The sequence below is a fragment of the Bactrocera dorsalis genome, chromosome 5, assembly GCF_023373825.1.
Source record: "Bactrocera dorsalis isolate Fly_Bdor chromosome 5, ASM2337382v1, whole genome shotgun sequence".
Classification (NCBI taxonomy): domain Eukaryota; kingdom Metazoa; phylum Arthropoda; class Insecta; order Diptera; family Tephritidae; genus Bactrocera; species Bactrocera dorsalis.
The window spans coordinates 11045863-11065607 of NC_064307.1; the positions used below are offsets into that span (position 1 = coordinate 11045863).

The 19745-nt window shown below is 35.3% G+C and overlaps 2 protein-coding genes across 3 annotated transcripts; both read right to left on the minus strand.

The window, feature by feature from the left end:
• Window positions 1-2711: 2711 nt before the first annotated feature.
• On the minus strand, window positions 2712-10704 carry LOC125778586 (venom serine protease Bi-VSP-like). Its single transcript, XM_049456878.1, has 8 exons — window positions 10335-10704; window positions 6457-6596; window positions 6072-6387; window positions 5626-6013; window positions 4886-4961; window positions 3364-3448; window positions 2991-3289; window positions 2712-2910 (listed from the first exon to the last, which is right to left on the minus strand). Exons 1-8 carry the CDS (start codon window positions 10390-10392, stop codon window positions 2773-2775), a joined length of 1500 nt encoding a protein of 499 aa, XP_049312835.1. The 5' UTR covers window positions 10393-10704; the 3' UTR covers window positions 2712-2772.
• Window positions 10705-13277: 2573 nt separating this feature from the next.
• LOC105231488 (venom serine protease Bi-VSP) lies at window positions 13278-19432 on the minus strand. Of its 2 annotated transcripts, XM_049456877.1 has the most exons (8): window positions 19010-19432; window positions 15152-15321; window positions 15044-15081; window positions 14709-15013; window positions 14224-14620; window positions 14086-14161; window positions 13633-14016; window positions 13278-13560 (listed from the first exon to the last, which is right to left on the minus strand). In XM_049456877.1, exons 1-8 carry the CDS (start codon window positions 19074-19076, stop codon window positions 13417-13419), a joined length of 1581 nt encoding a protein of 526 aa, XP_049312834.1. In that variant the 5' UTR covers window positions 19077-19432; the 3' UTR covers window positions 13278-13416. The 2 variants fall into 2 exon arrangements, with proteins under 2 accessions (XP_049312834.1, XP_049312833.1); XM_049456876.1 differs by having other exon boundaries at window positions 14709-15081.
• Between the last annotated feature and the right edge of the window lie 313 nt (window positions 19433-19745).

Here is a 19745-nt window from a genome sequence, read left to right on the forward strand (position 1 = left end):
GAAGCAAATATTGATGCATCAAGCATTATCCCGTTTGCGATTGTCTGCCTTTGTGGCTGACTTACGAACGCCTTTGTGCGGGCACACGAAGCTCTCCATGCGCGAGCGCGCTGAGGTGCTTCTTGACTTGCGACAACAACCCTATGCCGGCAACATAGAACAATGTAAAAAGAGATCGTATTGCCAAACTCCCCTTCACCAGCATACATTTGTATTTGCCATTCTTTGCGCTCATCAAATGTCAATAAATTTCGATAATAATAATATTTAGCAAACGAAAGTGGCAGCGCAGTCGGAAGAAAGGGTTGGGAAATATTGCAAATATTGTATGTGTGTGTACGTGAAGGGCTCGGAGATGATCGCACGCAATTGAAAATGCATTGTCACGTGTGCTTTGTTCGCACAAGCATTCGTGTTGCAATCGTACGCTATATTGGAAACTTAGCTGCATACATATCCACTTTATCCACTTTGGGGTGTCTTGTTTTGCGAAAACTTGTGTTTGCGAGAGGCCTGAGTGATGATATGTTCACTTTGCCCATCGGAATGCAATTTTCCTTTTTGATGTATGCAAATCATTTAATGCAAATGCGATTTTAAGTGTTGAATGCAGATAATTTACATGTTGAAATATGCAAATCCTGACAATACTTGGTGAAAATTTTGCGACCACCCATCGGCATACTTGAGTTATTGAGAATTTTGCCTTCGCTGATTTACAACCTCTTAATGAACTCGAAGATCTTAGTATTAGATGTCTGTGTGAGTGCAAGTTGTGTGAGAAATCACGCTTTGCTGCACATTAATAGTTTTTTGCATGTATGTTTGTATGCACACATATTTTATCTTTATGTAAATACTCGCTTTAATCCTTTCGTTCCATCCTTATAAGAGTCATATGTTCTCTTTTAGGAAAACCATAATCCCCGCCTAAATATGTAAAGACGTGTTGGCTTGAAAACCATTAGCGGCAACAGCTGTTACGAATTTAAATAACAAAATAAATTTGAAGAAAAGAAACTTATAAATGAAAACTAAAGAAATCTGGCACTACATCAACGGCATGTGGCAGCGTTCTTATCAGCATTCTGTCAGGCGAAGCGTGAAAAGCGCGGGTGAAAGTAATTTCCATTGTATGTATGCAAGAAATTGTTATACAAATGTGCTTGTGGCAGCTTAAGTCAACAAAGCGATCGCGATGTGATTTAAATAGGATAAGACAACCATGAACTATTGTATTTTGTGGTAAGCGAAAGGGAATTGAAGTGCCATAGGAAGGCGACAGCTGGAGCATAAGATTTAAATCACAATTAAATTCGGTAAAAGTTACAGACTCCGAGGGAAATGAAAATGCTCCACTTTATTTCGAAAAATATGCAACAACAATTGATATTTTTTTAATTGGAAAGTCACGCTGAATAGGGACTCTCGAATCATTGCAGTGTCGCTTATGTCAAATTATAAAGTTTATGTTCATTAATTTCAACTATTTAGTTTTTTTATTCAAAATATTTGATTCTCTAATATCAAAAAGTCTGTGCAGTTGGATTGATGGTCTACATGGTTTCAGTTTTTGGCCTGATCGGGAGACCGCGCTCCACCCAAACCAAAAAAGCTATATATACCAACTAAATTTATGTACCAAACTTTCTGATAGGGGAATCCTTACCTCATATGTTATGTTGAAAACTACTAAAATTGCAAAAACTCTCTAAATAAATACGTCAAAAGCATTCAATTTCACATAGTACATGCTAAATGCAGGCCGATATTAAAATTGGACAATAGGTGTGGCCCCGCCGACCTTTAGGTGAAGTCATATACGAGTATCTTTGGAACTGCGCGACAACTTTGGTAATTACATAAAGTGTTTACCAGCCCTGGAACTAAAATGCCACCTCATCTGGGCAGAATCCATTGTAGAAAAACTAAGTAGGCTTTTGGAAGGACTCCGAAGTATATTTGAATTTGCCGCTTAGAAACTTGGCCCTCTCCAAGCGCAGAGGGTTTTGCACAGCAAAAACAACGACTGCAAGAAAACTCGACTTCTGTGGAATGGGCAAAAAAGTTTCGTTGTTTAAATACTTTTGACTACTCTATCAGAATTTGCGAATGTCTAAAATGTTCGGTTATACCCGATCTTAGCCCTTCCTTAAAAATATGCCTAAGTTGGAAGAGCTGAAAAAACTTCACATATGTATGGTACTATAGGTCACATAAGAAAAGGGCTATGGATCTAGCATAAAATTTGGCTTAGAAGATAAGCATACCGAAAAGAAACCCAATTAAATATTTTTTTCGATTTTTTTTCAAGAATTTTTAATGTTATCAAAAAAACATATAACTACTATGCATACATGTATGTCTTAAAATCATTTGCTCAGGACAGTGATGGATGAAGTACAAGTATGTATGAAGAGATGAAGACAATGCTAACCCCTTGACAGGCAAGCGGGTACCGACGAATGTGCAGACTAATTTGCATATGCATAAAGAGCGTTTCCAAGGGAAATGCAGCAGAATGCATGAACGGGATTATATGCTACAAAAAACTAGTCATGGGAACAAAGTGAGGGTAGCAAAAAAAATATATTTTTTTTTTATAAAAATCAGTTGAATATAATTTATCAAGTAAAACGAAAGTTATATTTCTTATGTTCACTGGAACCTTTTTAGCTAGGTATACCATCTATGATAAAAAAATACAACTCTTAAATATAAATATTATTTTATTGCAACACAAAAGTCATTACTTAGTTATTAATTACAACTTTAAGTAGCAATTTTCGCTAAAATCCAATCCACAAAATACTGTACACTCGTGTAAACGCCGGGAATTTGAGGACGCGCACAGCCCACACCGTACGAGACGACGCCAATCAGATAGAATTGTATGGTGCTACCAACGGTCTAAACAGAAAAATAAAAAAAAAACATAAAAAAACAACAGTAAATAATTTTGATACTAATAATTAAAGTATTTGCTTTACCTCCGGTATCATCAGTGGTCCACCCGAGTCGCCTTGGCAAGTATCCTTGCCGCCGGATAGCACGCCAGCGCATATCACACCAGTGTCGAATTGATCGGCTGTGATTAGACGGTTCGCACGCTGATAACTGTCACGACAAACACTGTTATCCAATATTGGTATTTGGAGCTCCTGCAAGACATTCGCAGAGGTACCGCCTTCCATGGTTTTGCCCCAACCCGCTACGAAGGGTGTGTAATTTAGATAGGATTTGCTACGCAACTGCTGTGAGCTGGGCAAGCAAATGGGCTTAATGTTGTCTAGATAAAGATAATTTAGTATTATGTAAGAAGTGATGAAAAAAGCTGAGCTTGTTTGGTGAGGTAAAGCTTACTGGTGAATTGTACGGCACGCTGCAGCCAGACTATACCGATGTCATTACGTCCATTAGCGGTGTTATAATTCGGATGTTTTTCTTGCTGTCGATGAATGTAAGGAATAAGAAAGTAGTGGATTTTAGTATTATTTATTATATTTTATTATTCCGATCTAGTGTTTTTTTTAATATAAAAATTAACTTAAAATGTATATGATGTTTTAATGTATCAAATGGTTCCGGAGAAAAAAAACTGTTCATACTTAGATTGCCTTTTAGAGTTAGAGAACAAAAACAAATATTAAACGTGGAAAATAGCCTCAATGTTTTAGAAAATATTCTCCATTAAGACCTATCACTTTTGCATGCGTTTGAACCAATTCTCAAAGCACTTTTGTTACTCAACACATCACCCGCCTCTTAGGTGTCGAAAAACGTTGATTTTCTTTTATTTTTTACGAACGGGGATTAAAAGAAGTCAATCAGTGGCAAATGAAGTGGATTAAATCATAAATTCATAAATAATTTCATAAAATCGATACTTTAAGTGCACAGAAATGCAATTTTTTCAGTCGATGTGTGGAAGGTCGCATTGCCGTGGTGATGAGTGATTTGACTTCGGTGGTTAGTTTTCCTAAATTCTTGGAAGACAACTGGCAAACAAATTATTAGGTACCACTTAGTATTTACTGATCTGCGTTGTTCTAGTGATTAGTGGCGACATGTTCAGCTTTTTTCAAAAACAGGCATCCATTTGCTTGGAAGTGATTCGTAGTCGAACAACTTCTGTTAGAGTCGACTACCATTTACTTTTCGCCTCATTCATATAGCACAGCACAGTAATTGTATTTTTTTACATTTCTTTCGACACGAACCTTTTTTGAACGATCAACAAATTGTGTGGGATCCCACGTGCAATTTTTTTTCTATAATCAAATGTTTATGGAATATAGTCCCAATAAAGCCTATAGTTGTTTCAATCATACAAAAGGTCATATAACGATCTTGCTATGCCAGTTTGCGAACAGTACCAATAGTTTCCGGAACAAGAACCGATTTTGGTTTGGTTTGATTGGTTTCAACATAGTATCGATAAGCACTGGTCCTCGATGGACCAGTTGAATTAAGTTCATCGAAGTACTGTTGCCGAGATAATCCACGTCGAAAGTTGTGAGAATTAATCGCGCGAAAATGTTCGCTATTTAATTCCATTTTTTGACCGAGATGAACATTTTAAGTAACTTTAAACAACAGAAATAGCGCTCGTATGTCAAAACGTTGGGGATTTGGCAGATTGCTAGTGTCAAATCCCAAAATATAAAGGCAACCTAGTAGATAATTTTAGTGGATCTACAAGTATGTCGTATAAAGACTATGTAAATTTTTGGATATGAGTATCAGGTATGTACATACGTTTCAAATTTACTTAAATACTATGATTTTAATTACAGTAATCAGAGCCTCGAATATATGAAGCCCAGAAGACAAGTAATATCTGGTAAATACTATAGTGTCATAAATTAAAGGTAATGCTACTCACCTTCAATACGCTTATATCCTGATGCTGGGTTTCTGTATCTGTGCTCAGATCGTATTCGCCAAGACGAACGTAGCTTCTAAAATATACACATGAAAACAAACAAACAAACAGCAGGTAATTGATGAAATAAAATAATGACTTTTTGTGCAATTCGAAGAAAAATAAGATAAAAAATAAAACTAATGCTTTCTTTAAATTAAATTCGCAAGTTAATCAATCATCTAAGAGAATACCATTAATATACAAATTCAAGTAAGCAACTTAATGGCAACAAAAACTCTTAATACTCGTATTATTGCTCAAGTGTAATCAATCGTACATCTACATTCTTATAAGCTATAATTAAAATGTCTATGCGTTAAATTGATTAATTTGTCTTCGCTGTGTTGATATTAGCTCAGCTCATCTCAGATCAAAGTCAGATCAGAGCCCTTTAGTAGCTAAACACTTTGCATATAAATTAGTGATTATAGACGATAGAAATTAGGACATCACTCTGGTGTACACATCTTAACGGTAATTCTTTGCTTGAACTGAAATTGACAGTGATGTAAGTTTTAAGAACTGAGGAGTATTTTTAAGACTAGTTTTCATAGGAAAATTCAGGCTAATATCTGACCAGATTTTAAGAATAAAAAGTAAGTTTTCTACTTCTAACCTCTTTGCAATTAGTAATCCTATAAGCTTGTCTATATACGACATATGTATGTCTCATGTACATAAAATACTTTCGAACTCACAAATCGCTTCGTATACAATGCGCCGCCGTTACAACATGTCGAGAGGACACTAAAGTCCCGCCGCATTTGAATGGCGAGCTGGGATCGACATCCGGATAGGCTAGTAATGCCATCCATGGCCAATCACTTTTGCCACTCACTTTACCACCGACAATCTTCTTAAATGTACGCAGCACAGTGCCACAAGTACCAGCAGAGCTTACTTGACTGGGCGCAGGACTTGGTGCGGGTGCTGGCGCCGGACGTGAAGGCTGTGCGCCACCAGGGCAGCAGACGCTATGCGAGCTACCGCCACAATTTCTATTCGAAGCGCGTAAATATTGAACGAAATTAGGATCTGTATAACGTTGATACAACTGTCCCAACAACACTTGGCAATCGTTGATTTCTGAAATAAATTGAAAATTTGCAAAACTATTTCCTTATTTAACGTTGGTAACGCCTACCCATACAAGCTCCTTCTGCATTGTCGGGAGTATTACAGAATTGTCCAGCTCTAAAGTCCACAAACCCTGATTGAGCTTGGTTATATTCATTCACACCGAAAATGTTGCGAAAATCAATTCTTGGCTGTTGACGTATTATTCGCTGTTGCTGTGGTTGTTGATGTAGTTGTTGTTGTGGTTGTGCTGCAACAGATCGCCGCACTTGTAGTGTATTTGGTGCAGGTACACGTCGACTTTGTTGCTGTTGAGCTGCGAACGGGCTGGTCAGTCGTTGGGACACTGGGCGTGGACGCTGCTGTGGTTGCGCGCAACAAAACTATGCAAAATGTTTTTTGTTATTTTAATTTATATAACTGTAGAGGGTTTTTATTTGTCGAGTACTAACCGATTGGCCACCACACGCTCGTTGTGCAGCTGCCACATATTGCTGATTGCGCGCTCTCTGACCATTCACCACCTGTGGGCAAGAATTGAAGGCAACGCACTGGCCATAATGATTCTCTGGACTCACACAATTGTACTGAGCTGAAATAAAAACGAAAACAGTTGACTGTTAGGTTGGACAAAAGATAATGATTCTTCTTTTAACTCAAAATACCGATGAGAAGTAAATATACTTAGTGGGAAAAAAGCTTAGGAGCATGATAAAGTAATTTAGGAATAGTGTGTAGGATATCTACCTCTACTATGGAAGATATAAGGTCGAAGAGCAGAGAGTACATAGGCTCCGTAAATTCTGGAATAATAATAAGTTTTTATAGAAAACCTACAGCACACATGAATAATTACAGTCCGTTTCGATTACATGCATATACTTGTATCTTGAAATATATTTTGTGTTTTCAACGATTCATCAGTCATCATCAGTTTCTTGGTGAATATCATACTCATTCATATAGTATAAGTGGTAAATCATTTATACACATTTTAAACGAGATTGTGAGGAAAAGAAAAAAGGGTGAACCTAAAAATGATAGTTTTCCAACCGCTTAACAAGCATGTCCGAATACACAATAGTCTGTGGTCATTTCTTCTCTTCAGAAGTCGGTGACAATTTAAAACCAACTCTCCTTGAGAGGAATAGTAACAGGGGTGAATTGGAAGAAATCAAATTAGCCACTAAAAACCTTCATCAAATCGGCCATCTTATATTAAGTTGGATGAAACATTTTGGAGAACAGTGAATAACAATAACGCCCAAACCGACTAGTATCCAATGGAGCATGATATAGCAAATGACGTGTTTGATCAATCCGTCTCTTTTTAAAATTTTGTTTTCAAAGGAATTTGGCATTACTTAGAATATTTTTTTTGTATCTTTGTTATTATTGATTTTAGGACTAACTACATTCTTAGAAAAACACACGTGGTTATGAAATAAGTAATTGTCATTTAATGCCAATATGTTCCCGAAACTGATTCTTAAAACTCTTCAGTTTATCAAATTCTCGTAAATCAATTAAAACAGATTATGAAATTGCCTGCTTATGATTCAATTACGATTTTGTAAAAAGCAACAATACCACGGGATCTATTTAACTTCTTACTATGTTTTAATGTGTAATATTAATTCCTGAAAAGTATTAAAAGGAGAAGAAGCGGAATGTATGGAAAGAAATAATCAGCGTGTGGTGAAATCTCACTTTCAACTGAAACACTAATTTTGTAACGCTTAGTTATTAGAAGAAAACCTTTTCATTTGAAACCTTTTAATTCAGTTCAATATGAAGAAAAACGTTTAATGAGCGTATAAAGTATGTGTAAATATCTTAATTGCTGAGCAAATGAAGCAGAACGTTTAAGTGTAAGTATTTAATTTAAGAGGCGAATTAACTAATTAATGGTAACTATATATAAAAACGTATTATATACATATGTAACTGTGGTGAAAGTTGAAACAACGAAAAATTGTCAGAATTGTGTGATTCCAACAGCCTAACACCTGACAAAAGATTTCAGCGTTTGGCATTCCCCAGTATCCAGCTTCCAAGTCAGAAACCAGCTGTGACTGAGTCGAAAACGCAAATGCTTATAAAAGCAGGTATATGGGTTATTCCATCCAAAATTTGCTTTCAAATTTTTTTCGTGCAAAATAATTTTATTTTTTGAATTCTTTGAAGAAAAATATTGGAGAAATACTTATTAAAACAGCAAAATGATAAATTATGGGATCAAGGTACGGTTGTTATATTCCGCTTTCACTTATCTTAATTAAAACCATACTTCTAGGCCTCCAGGAATTGGTGGAAATATACATAAATATTTGTACCTGTTACTCTTTCAGGGAGCATATGGTCAAATCTCAAAAGCATACATATGACTAATAATATTTTATAGAAATTTCCATTCCAGCGACATCTATTGATTTATTTATGGTTACATTATACTTCATGTGATGAAACGATGGTCGAAAAAGTATTAACTTCTACTCATCCTCCTTAATTTATTCTGAGTTTTGTTCGGATTTATATCAAAATTGTATATACAGATTCTAAAGAGGCATATTAAACTTTATATTATATATATTTACTAGTGGATCCGGCGACGCCTTGCTGTAGTATACATTTTAAACTATTATTCATGTAATAAACTATTCAATACAGTGAACATTTTAGGCGAAAACGTTTTTACCGGTATAAGAATCCAAGGGATTGTACTTGAGGTTTAATTTTGAATATGTTCATACAAATAAATTTCATTGGAAAAAATAACAAATTTAAGGCTGCTTTCTCAAAGTCTGGTTACCAGCCTTTCTGTTGAGTTAATAGAGATGTCCGCTTAATATAGTGTACATTTAATAGAGCTTTCTCCTATCTTCTAAGTTGTGTCGAATTGGACACAGTATGCTAAATTTTGCTAAAATCGGTTCAATAGTTTAGGAGTCCATCGCGGACAAATGACACGTAAATTTTATATACATATAAAGAAACAAACAGTCTTTTAGAAGGCATATTGATCGTTATCTAGTATACATATTTTTTTAGATCTTCATAAACTATCTATTTAGTTTTAGTTGCCCAAAATTTTAAATTTCTGGTTGACATAAAAAAGGATAATTACGGTTTGTTTAACTGAAAACAAAAACATGTGAAAGCTGAAGGGTTCATGAGGCATATCAGTGAAGTACAAAAATAGTTTAAAGTCATCTTGTGACTGTTATGTGATGTGCTGTTTCTTACTAATTTTGGGTTAGTAAAAAAGAAAATCATAGTAAAAACTGACTAACATGTAGGATTTGTTGTGTTGTAGTCAGGAAGGGTAGGGTCGAAACACCATCATTTACTAAAATGACAAAAATAGCTATAAGCGATGGAAGATTTTTCAATCAAGATACTACAAATACCCCACAGACCTCTTAGCACTTCTGTCGCAAATTTTTCCTTCAGATTTGTTAAGTAGTGTAGTTAATAATTTCTTGATTCAATTATCGATGATTTAACATATATTTTGCTAATCAATAAAAATAAAAATAAAAAAATCACTTTAAATATTTACTGTATATACACAAACTTATTTACTAACTTTTTAAATACCGCTGATATCGGAATACTATCGTATGTATATGCCATGGGAATTGATCGGTCGAAATAAAGCCTTTGTATATAAAGCTTTAATATTGGCAAAGCTTACCGGAATCCATAAGACAGACAAACCGGCCGATCAAAATCGCAATAAAGATATTCTTGAATATACTTTTTCCTTACTAAGTAATTAATTCGTTTTGAAGTTTGTTTTTATCAAACAACCCGGCTAGATAGAGCCATCAAAACCATTACCGTTAGATTTAAGCCTTAGGATGTTTACATTTATTATTGATTTATGGATAATTGCAATAAAATTTGCACCTGTGAAGGGTATTATGGCTTTGTTGCAGCCGAAGTTAATGCTTTGCATGTTTTAAAATAAAATATCAAGCAAAACGCAATAAAAAAACTTCAATATTTTTGTATATGTAAATATGCAAAAAAATTAACAATAAAAAAGTGGCTCAGCTATACAAAAACTGTACTGGGAAATTACACAATCTTGCACATTTTAAATATATTTGCCTTAATAAGCATATAATCAAGTTATAAAAAGTTTTATTATCCATATTATTAAACAGATTTAAATTTAGCTTTCGAATATATATTAAACTTGTTTCTGAATTCCAGCGAAACATTTATTATGCAGATATTTTTTCAAGCTCTTATAATGTTTCCTTAATTAACTAATAATATTATAAATAATATATATTTAGATGAGCATTTTTTCTATGCGTACCTTTAATTGTTATTATTTTTAGTGAGCACAGAAAAAATAAGGCCAAACTAGATTTCATTGTTTTCACTTTTTCACTTTTTCAAAAACACAACAACTTTTTTTTTAACTAATACAAATATTATATCTACTTTTAATTTAAATAAAATTTCCAATTTTCTGAATATTGTTTTTTAATTTTTGTTTTTTCTTCTTTATGTGCAATTCATAAAATACTTTTCCGATCCAGTCATCAAACTGCACGAATTTTAATTTCAAGCTTTTATTAGTTAGTCTTTATTTTTATAATCGAAACATTTTATTTCCTTCACTCACGGTTTACTACGCGCTTTTATTGAGCCCTTTTGAACGCGATCGCTTTGAATTCGCAACTGTTTCCAAAAATGCTAGTCTAAGCGGCGCGAAGCTATTAGCAAGCCATATACATACAGACAGCTATTTACCTGTACCAGTTTGAGATGTTGAGCAATATTTTTATATTTATGCTTCGAAAACGAAATCTCAGCCGGTTTTCATATATTGTTTGCTATTTGCCTTAAGTCAGAAGAGGTGATTCCCACAAACCAATGCTTATTGTTTAAGGCAGTCTCTCAGCTCACTTTTTGGAATGACTTACTCACACTCAAATGGCTGTTTAGCACCTGCGGTGGGGATAAAACGGTTAATTGGCTATATTTACTTAAGCAGATGTGTTAACAATTATGTGCTTATGTACTTGTATGTGCGTGAGTATGTATAATATCGCTAATGTGCGTTATTCACTCTCTGCACGCTGGAAAGTATGCAAAGCTTGTAGAATTGGAAATAGACGAACCGACTTTTGATGGAGAGTTATACAATATTAAACCAAATTACACTTCTCAGGAAATATAATACTCAGACAGTAATTCCAAACAGAACAGCATGACAAAAAATCGAGCCAAACGGCTTCACCTCGATTTTCTTAAAAATTTTTAATGCTGCATTATGGCTGATGAAAGGTATGTGCTTGGGAACATTTCTTAGCTTCCAGCTGTGGATTTTTATGTTGCAGAGTGAGAATATCCAGGAGGAGTTTAAGATACAAAAAAAAAGTTTCCAGCGAAATTTTTGATTTGGCAAGCAACTTGTAGCTGTGGTAAAAGAAACAGCTCCTTTGTTACAACTGGAACTATCAACAGTGATTTATACATCCAGGAGTGCTTGCAAAAACGGCTTTTGCCATTTATAAGACGACATGAGGTGTCCACATTTTTTTTGTCTGACTCTTTCATGCCATTATAGCAAATCGGCTGTTTAATGGTATAAGAAGAATAATACAGTTTTGGTGCCAAGATATACAAATCCACCTAACCGTCTGGAGCTCAGACCCATCGAAAGATATTGGATCCTCGTAAAAGGGATTATGAAGAGCACAAAACAAGTTGCTGACTCCACTAAAAACAACAGCCTTGATTTAAAACGACAATATAACGATTTTTCATCTTCAAATCCATATTTGATAAACACTGAACGGGTTACATTCGATTCCTTTTACCTTACTTCCAGGATAAATTATCAAAGATAAGGCAGCTTTTGAAGTCTCTAGACCAATTTAGCTCTTATTGATTAAATTTGGCTCGAAATTCATTACCTCGAATTATCTCTTCCTCAAAATTCTTACTAAAAAATCCAAATTTTTTACGAATTCTGGCAAGAGAATTCCAACAACACTATATATACATTTTTATGACCAACAATTATCCAAATTCAACAAAAACTGTTCAAGCCCTTAAGTATAGAATATGTGGACCCCAGTATCTATAGTTGACTGTTGACCAAAAAGATCGGTCAATATATGGGATATACAAATACATATACAAATTCAGAGAGTACTTTTCTGGCAACATCTTTTTTGTTTCAAAAATGGGTTGAATCGGGTCAATCCTTACCTGAGCCTAACACAAAGATTTTCGAACTTCCGGATGACTTTACTCAATATGATTGGTGATTGTAAGGACCTCACATAAAGCCTCAATGAAACCCTAAGGACATTCCTCTACTAGATAACACTAGATAAAATCGGGTCGGTACTACCACAACATCCATATAACTACTACATATATAGATTTCCGATTTGCTAACAAACCTTATGCCGAATATGTCGGTTAGTGTATGAGTTATCCATATCATATATATATATATAAAATTGCTTCGAGTCCGATTCTCTAGTTTACGTTTTACACCTTAAGGCTTATCTCTTGTTTTGATTCTTGTAAGTTGCAGGGGTATTAAATGTTCTGTGGCAACCGCACTTAGCCGTTCCTTACTTGTTTAAATTTAGTTATTGAATTTTCACATAGTTTTTTTATTAATATGTTATCCTTAAAACTCATTTTATCACTGCTAATGGTTTTCGTCATGTATTGCTTGCTGCAAAACATAAATGACTTAATTTCAAGAGATAAACTATGAACAAAAGACTTAAGACACGAACTTGCCTAAAAATTTACTCATCAACGCGAATGTTTTACCCAAAACTCTGTAATTGTTCGCCTCAAAAGTTTTTATTTACATTTTTTAGCAAACGCTCTCATTAACATTTCCTTTTCTAAATCTTTCACCCATTCACTTTTCGTTAATCTATACAAACTTCCATTAGTGAAATGATCACATCATCGGCAACCATGCCTACCATGTTAATATACACCAATAAAACTGCAACAAATCATTTTATTGCGTTAATTAAGCACAGCCAACATTCTCAATATGCACTAACGATGCACAAAACAACAACCCAGTAGTCAGCGTTTTCAGATTTTATTACAAATTTTGGAACGTGCTTGGCACACAAAGCAAGAAAATAAGAAATGGCTGACGATGTTTGCTTATGCGCTCGCTTCTAGATCCCAAATTTTAATAAAGAGGTCGTTTCAAGGTGGAACATTTGGCAGTTGCCTTAAAGCCGCATTGAATATTAAACAGAAATTATTTTTCATTTCATTTTCATAATTATTTTTTATTAAAAAAGAAATCATATCACTTTGTAAACGTTAAAAACTGAAGCACTTGGTTGTGTATTAAGTATTAAAAGTATGTATTTTAAGCATAAATTAAAAAAGGAATCTCAAGGTGTATCGGCTATCTTCTCCAATATCCAGTCGACATAGTGCTGCACACTGGAGTAAACACCGGGCACTTCGGGACGCGCACAACCCACGCCATACGAGACCACACCGATCAGGTAATAGCGCACATTGTTCTTGTAAGACTGCAAAGAACCAAAACAAAAATTGTAACAATTACATTCTATTGCTTTTTTTATTTTTCTAGTTAAACTTACCTCCGGTATCATCAGTGGACCGCCAGAGTCACCTTGGCACGTATCCTTACCGCCTGATAGCACGCCTGCGCACAGCACACCATCATCGAATTGATCATCAGACACCAGACGATTGATGTTCTTGTAACTACGTTCACAGACATCATTCTTAAAGATTGGTATTTGCAATTCTTGCAAGACATTCGACGAGACACCACCCTCCATAGTCTTGCCCCAGCCCACGACGAAGGGCGTGTAAGAGACATAGGACTTTTGGCGTATTGGCGATGTGGTGGGCAGGCAAATCGGTGAAATCGTCTCTCTGAATTTTACGTTGCGTTCGAGCCACAGTACTGCCACATCGTTCTTGCCATTGCGTCTATTGTACTGTGGATGGGCTTCTTTCTGCTCGTGGGAGGAATTAAAGTTTCGTTTAAGTAAAGCTACATTGATATTGCCAACGAATACACTTACCCGCACAATGTTGACATCTTCGTGGCGTGTTTCCGTGTCTGTGCTCAAGTCGTGTTCACCCAAACGTACATAGGCGCTGCAAGTAAACAAGAGCATATTAAAGATAAGTACTGAATACAAGTCAATTTGACCGCTTACAGATCATCACGTATGCAATGCGCCGCTGTGACGATGTGTCGTGCCGTCACCAAGGTGCCACCACACTTGAATGGTGAACTTGCTGAGCCGTCGGGATAGGCCAAGAGCACAGCCCATGGCCAAGCGCCCTTCTTGCTCACTTCGCCGCCTACAATTTTTTTGTAGGTGTTGTGCGTGTAGCCGCAACCCTCCTCCAACGTGGGTGGTCGTGTGGGTATGTCATCGCTGTTGACCACTATGACTGTTGGATCCTTAATAACATTATCGCTGGTCGGACAACATGCCACGGATGCAACACCGCCACAATTGCGATTAGAAGCACGCAGGAAGTCAGCAAACTCGGGGTCATTCGACTTGGCGTAGAGCTCTGTAACCAGTTGGCTGCACTTGGCAATGGCTGAGGAAGAGAGAAACGTTGTATTTTACGACTTCTCACCAGGGCTTTTGGTAAGATGTATAAAACCGTAGATAGTTTAACTACTTACCAACACAAACACCGCGCCTCAGCTTCGGATCCACACATGAGTCGCCTGTCAAACGTTCGCCGATTTCTACGGGTGCAGTCGTGGGGCTTAGAGTCGGCGCTGTTGTGGGGCGCTCCGTTGAGGTAAAAAGTTGACCTTGGTTTGGCGGTGGTCTCGGTTGAATTATGTTTGGTGAAGATGTAGTTTGTGGCAGGAAGGGATTAGTTGGACTTTCAGTGGAAGGCTGTGGACGTATTTGTGGTTCAGGTTGTGGTAGCGGTTGCGGTTGCGGTCTTGGCTGTGGTAATGGTTGTGGTCGTGGCTGTGGCTGTGGCAATGGTTGTGGTCGTGGCTGCGGCTGTGGCGCTGGATTTACTGGTCGTGAACAGCAAACCTACATAATTTTAGTGATCAGAATCATTCTAGAATATGTTCTTTATATAAATTTATATTATTTAACTTACGACTGGATCACCATTGACATTTCGTGTTCCACACGAGCGTTGTGAAGCTATAACATAGCGTTCGGCTTGATTGCGATTTCGTATATTGAAAACGTTCGCTATTTGTGGACAATATTGTAATAGCACGCAGTAGCCATAATAGTTCTCTGGTGTCACGCAGTTGTACTGGGCTGTAAGTAGAATCGAAGAGAATAATTTTATTATCAATGTGTGGTTAATTTACGCATTGAATCATGATTGCTATTTTAGTTACTTTAAAATTGATTTATAATGACACTGAGACCCAAATCTAAAGACAAATTGCACTTCCCTTTCCCCTAAGATGTTAGGCAAGGAGAATTTTCTTTATTTGAGGCTTTGTTAAAAAAGCTAGGTTAAGTTGTTCTGGTAGGCCAGTGAACCACGCATAGACCAGTTTTGTCCTTTGCGATACCAGATTGAGTTCAGATACTAGGGCCATGAGGAGTGGTACTTTCTTTAGGCAGCCTACGCTTGACGCGAATGTTAGCAGACTCTGTGGCCTCACTATCAATAACTCCTCTAGCGTTTCATGCCATGGGAACGCCAGCTGCGAACAGCGGGTCTAGACATTTCCTGCAATCTTTTCGATCTGTCAGCCCCATTCTCGGGCGTGTGTCGCCACCAAGTGAAACAAGTATTTGAGTGTAGAAAAAAACATTATATTGCGATAGTCTCAGAGTAGCAACGACTACTTACTCAAAAATTAAATTAAATAATTCATTAATAATTATGTGCTCTTTCTTACAAAAGTGTTCCTTTTCGGTGTAGTTATTTTCGACAAAAAAAATATAGTTATGAACTAATATTGTTTGAACTAGTTCGAATTCAGTGAGATTTTCTTGGTTCACTTGTTCAATTTTCCAGTATAGCGTTCCTCGTATAATAAAAATACACTTACATAAATATGTATTTAATCACAATTTTATGGGAGAAGAATTTCTAGTCTTCAGTTATTGACTCAACTCACTCAAAATATGTTTGTTTAGCGTGCGAGCGCTTTTTATTGATGAACAGTTATTTATTTAGATATGCTTATTTCATTTGACACGTGCTGAGAAGCGAAGACAGCGTCATCAAAATAAATAAAACAAACTTTGATGAAGTCTATGCAAAGTGGAATGAAAACTTGGCAATAAGAAGCGGGCTAAATTCAATAATAGTAAATGAGAGCTCCATGTATATATATATTTGTCAGTTATTTCTCATCACATATGTCATATTTGTTGTCCTACATGGGTGCTTAATTTTTAAAAATGCCAATTGCTTAAGTAAATATTGCGTATAAGTGTATATAACCATTCCGACTCAACACATTTTATTTTCTTTAGAACGTTTTCTATTTTTAGTGGATTTCTAACGAATTTGAATTGTTGTCATCTTCATTAGCACTTGGTTATTACTCTTCAAGTTTTTTGTATTTATTTTAGTTGCTTTTTTTGTTTTATATTCTCATATTTTAAATTCACTGTCATGGCTGTTAATAATATAATTTTAATTTATGGAGTATTTTTTTCGTTTTCATATATTTTTTCCTTTTTCATTTTTTTTCTTTAATTTTTTTATTATTATTTTTGTTTTTTGCAAGCTCCAAATTCGTAACCTTGAAGTCGGCTACTACCGTCCGCTAACTGGTTTACCGAACTTGCATACGAAATACTCCATAAAATTTTTTAAAATGACGCGCACAGCAGCTAAACAAGTGTATTTACATACGCACATACAAATATGCAGCAGGTGTATATAATATTGATGAGCCGGTAATTTTTTTAGGCAGCTCTCGGCTGCAAAGGATTAATTATCATTATATAATGAAAAATTTCAGCAGTAAAAGGCACTTCGTGTGTTCTGCCTAAAGAAATTATACGCAGTTGTTTTTTGAACACAGTAATCACTTCGGCAGATCCTTACTTAAATATATAGTCATTGCCTGTATTTTTTCAGAAAATTAATTGTGATATGTCGTAGCGTGTTAAAACTAGTTAAATTAGCCTTGTAACATGTAATTTCTTCTTCACTAATGATTGCTTAACTGGGAAAATCCCCAAAATATTTAAAGGTGAAGGCATGAACAAGTTTTAAATATATTTTGAGCTCATTACATACTTTTTTGAAACTAGCTGAGAGTATTTTTGAGCTTTGAAAATTGTTGGTAGTTTAATTTAACTTGTTTTTGTTTTGAGTTACAACTTTGATGAGTCAGAAAAAACTACTCACCTTTTGCAAAATCTTATCAACTCATTATGTTTAACTGTATTCAATAATGAAATATTTTCAATCTCGTAAACTATTTTCCAGCAATTGAATCGCAAATATATTTTCATGATGCTCCAATCAACAAAAATAACGTCTGCTAAATTCTTCGGTTATTCACTTTACAGTGAACAACTTTAGACCCTGGTAGAGAACATCGCTTTTTATATAGAAAGGGGCTCCCATTAAGATGCGCAGAACTTTATTTTGAAAAGCTTGAATTGCTTTTAAATTTGAATTTGCTAAAATCCCCAGATTTGAATGTCATACGTCTAGTTTGGCCAAAATATTGCCTCATAAGTTAGCAACTTATTTTTCAAACTGAGGCAGTTTTCTGGAAGCAGAATTAGGGTTGTCACTTGATGCTGGCATTGCAATATCATCAGCATAGGTGGAACGTCCGATTGCGTAAGTAAGTCTAAATAAGGCATTGCTAGTTTTTCCTTTAATTTGAATAATAGGCGTGGACACCAGATTTTATCAAATGCTTGGCAGACATCAAGGAACACAGCAGAGCAGTATTTATTATTTTCCATGGCATCAATTATAAAGTGATCTCTACTATTACTTTGTTCAATTGTGTCATGAAATTTTCTGAAGGCAAAATATCCAGCATTCCATCCAGCTGAAGACAAAACACCTTTTTTACTGACAGGCAAAAGATGAAAAAAGCTACCGATAGCTAAATAAAGAGACATAAACTCAACGACCATTTAATGGGTGTTAGATTTCTATATACTCGTATGTTACGTATATATTTGTACTTCCGGTCGAAAAGCCGCGTGATAACTTTAAGCTCAATAATAAACCAAAACAAACTTATTTGTTTCGATCTCTTTCAAAATTTAGCACTAAGTAAAAAAGTTATTGCCACGCCTTTCGATGTAATCGATGCAATGTCAAATTATGCTTCGAATTTCAAAATTTAGCTTATTGAAAATACCGTAATTAAATACAGTTTGCAAGTCCCTAAAACAACTAAAATACTTCTAACGGCACCATACACACTTTTTTCTCATTTCAATGGCGTATTATATTTTTCGGTCAAGCTCATACGACACAATTTATGAAGTTTCCAAGTCGGATCAGTATTTTTGAAATGCAAAATTTTTTAGCCGAATTTCACTCCTATTGGTGCTTCACAGAATGGTCTTGTAACACAATTTCGTCACTTTTTTATAGTCATTTCTCGCTGATATCTTCCAACATTTCACATAATCTTCAAACTTTAGTTACAAATTGCCTAATAATTGGCCGTAATCGCACTTAGCACTTCCGAACTTTGTTTTATTTTCTAATTTGCTAATAAAAGAACAACTTATTTAGAGTTGATCATTCTTAATTACATAACTTTGAAAGACTACACAATTTACGAGGGTTTAACTTAGAATTTTCTGCATTTGTTTTACTATAACTTTTGCTCCATCAAATATTTACAAAATTAAAAGATTTGTTAATTGTTAGTGTACTTTTTTTCAAACTAAACATTTTCGCACACTATTATTAAATTCTCGTCAGATGTGAATTCGATGCGCTGAATACTTAGTCGTTTTTGTTCAATTATATATTTCCTTGTGAAAAACCTACCTTGCGAGAACACAGCGGGAGGCAACACAGCACAGGCGAATATTAACAACGGAATAAACACCTTCATTTTAAATTTTAAATATTTTAAACTTGAATATAAATTATTGTATTCTATTTTACAGTAGATAAAAGTAATATACTACAATTAATTATAAACACTTGGGCATAACAATTGTAATTAGTTTGGTACAAGTAACTATTTATTCACAGCATCACTTAGTAACAATATGGCACAACTAAGTATATTGTTACTTTATAGGCATTAGGCCGAGCAGCGCGTGCTTTTCGTTGCGTATATCGCGTATCAGAACTGTTTCCGCAATAGTCGCGTTCGAATCTTCACAAGGTAGCAATTGAATTTTCTGCGTTTTTAGCGAATCTTTTATAACTTAAACCGTTCGGCATCATTCGCATAAACAAACTGACAGCCGGTTTATATTTGTATTACACTTATGAAGCCCAAGTTAGTAGCAGTAGTAGTAGCTAGTGAGCAGTAGCCGGTTGAAAGCAAAATGAGCAATTAAGAGTGTGAGAAGAACTGTATGCGTGTATGTGTATTAAGGCGGTAAGAAAAATATTTGAAAAATAAAAGTATTACAGATTTAACATCCTACCGGATTTAATCAGATCTCAAATCAATTTATATATTGTCAGCAGATGGAGCTTTCAGCTCGTGCTTGAAAAGGAATCAATTCCCACTTTGTACGTCTGATCCTAAGCTTTTTCAATTATTTAG

Coding starts and splice junctions, on each gene's coding strand:
- LOC125778586 (XM_049456878.1), bottom strand. CDS start 10,392: ATGAAATCTAGTTTGGCCTTATTTTTTCTGTGCTCACTAAAAATAATA. Junction 6,597..10,334: donor AAAAATAATAACAATTAAAG/GTACGCATAGAA, acceptor TTTTTATTTCAG/CTCAGTACAATTGTGTGAGT. Junction 4,962..5,625: donor CATTGTATACGAAGCGATTT/GTGAGTTCGAAA, acceptor TGTATATTTTAG/AAGCTACGTTCGTCTTGGCG.
- LOC105231488 (XM_049456876.1), bottom strand. CDS start 19,076: ATGAAGGTGTTTATTCCGTTGTTAATATTCGCCTGTGCTGTGTTGCCT. Junction 15,322..19,009: donor TCCCGCTGTGTTCTCGCAAG/GTAGGTTTTTCA, acceptor TTCTACTTACAG/CCCAGTACAACTGCGTGACA. Junction 15,082..15,151: donor ATGTCAATGGTGATCCAGTC/GTAAGTTAAATA, acceptor AAAATTATGTAG/GTTTGCTGTTCACGACCAGT.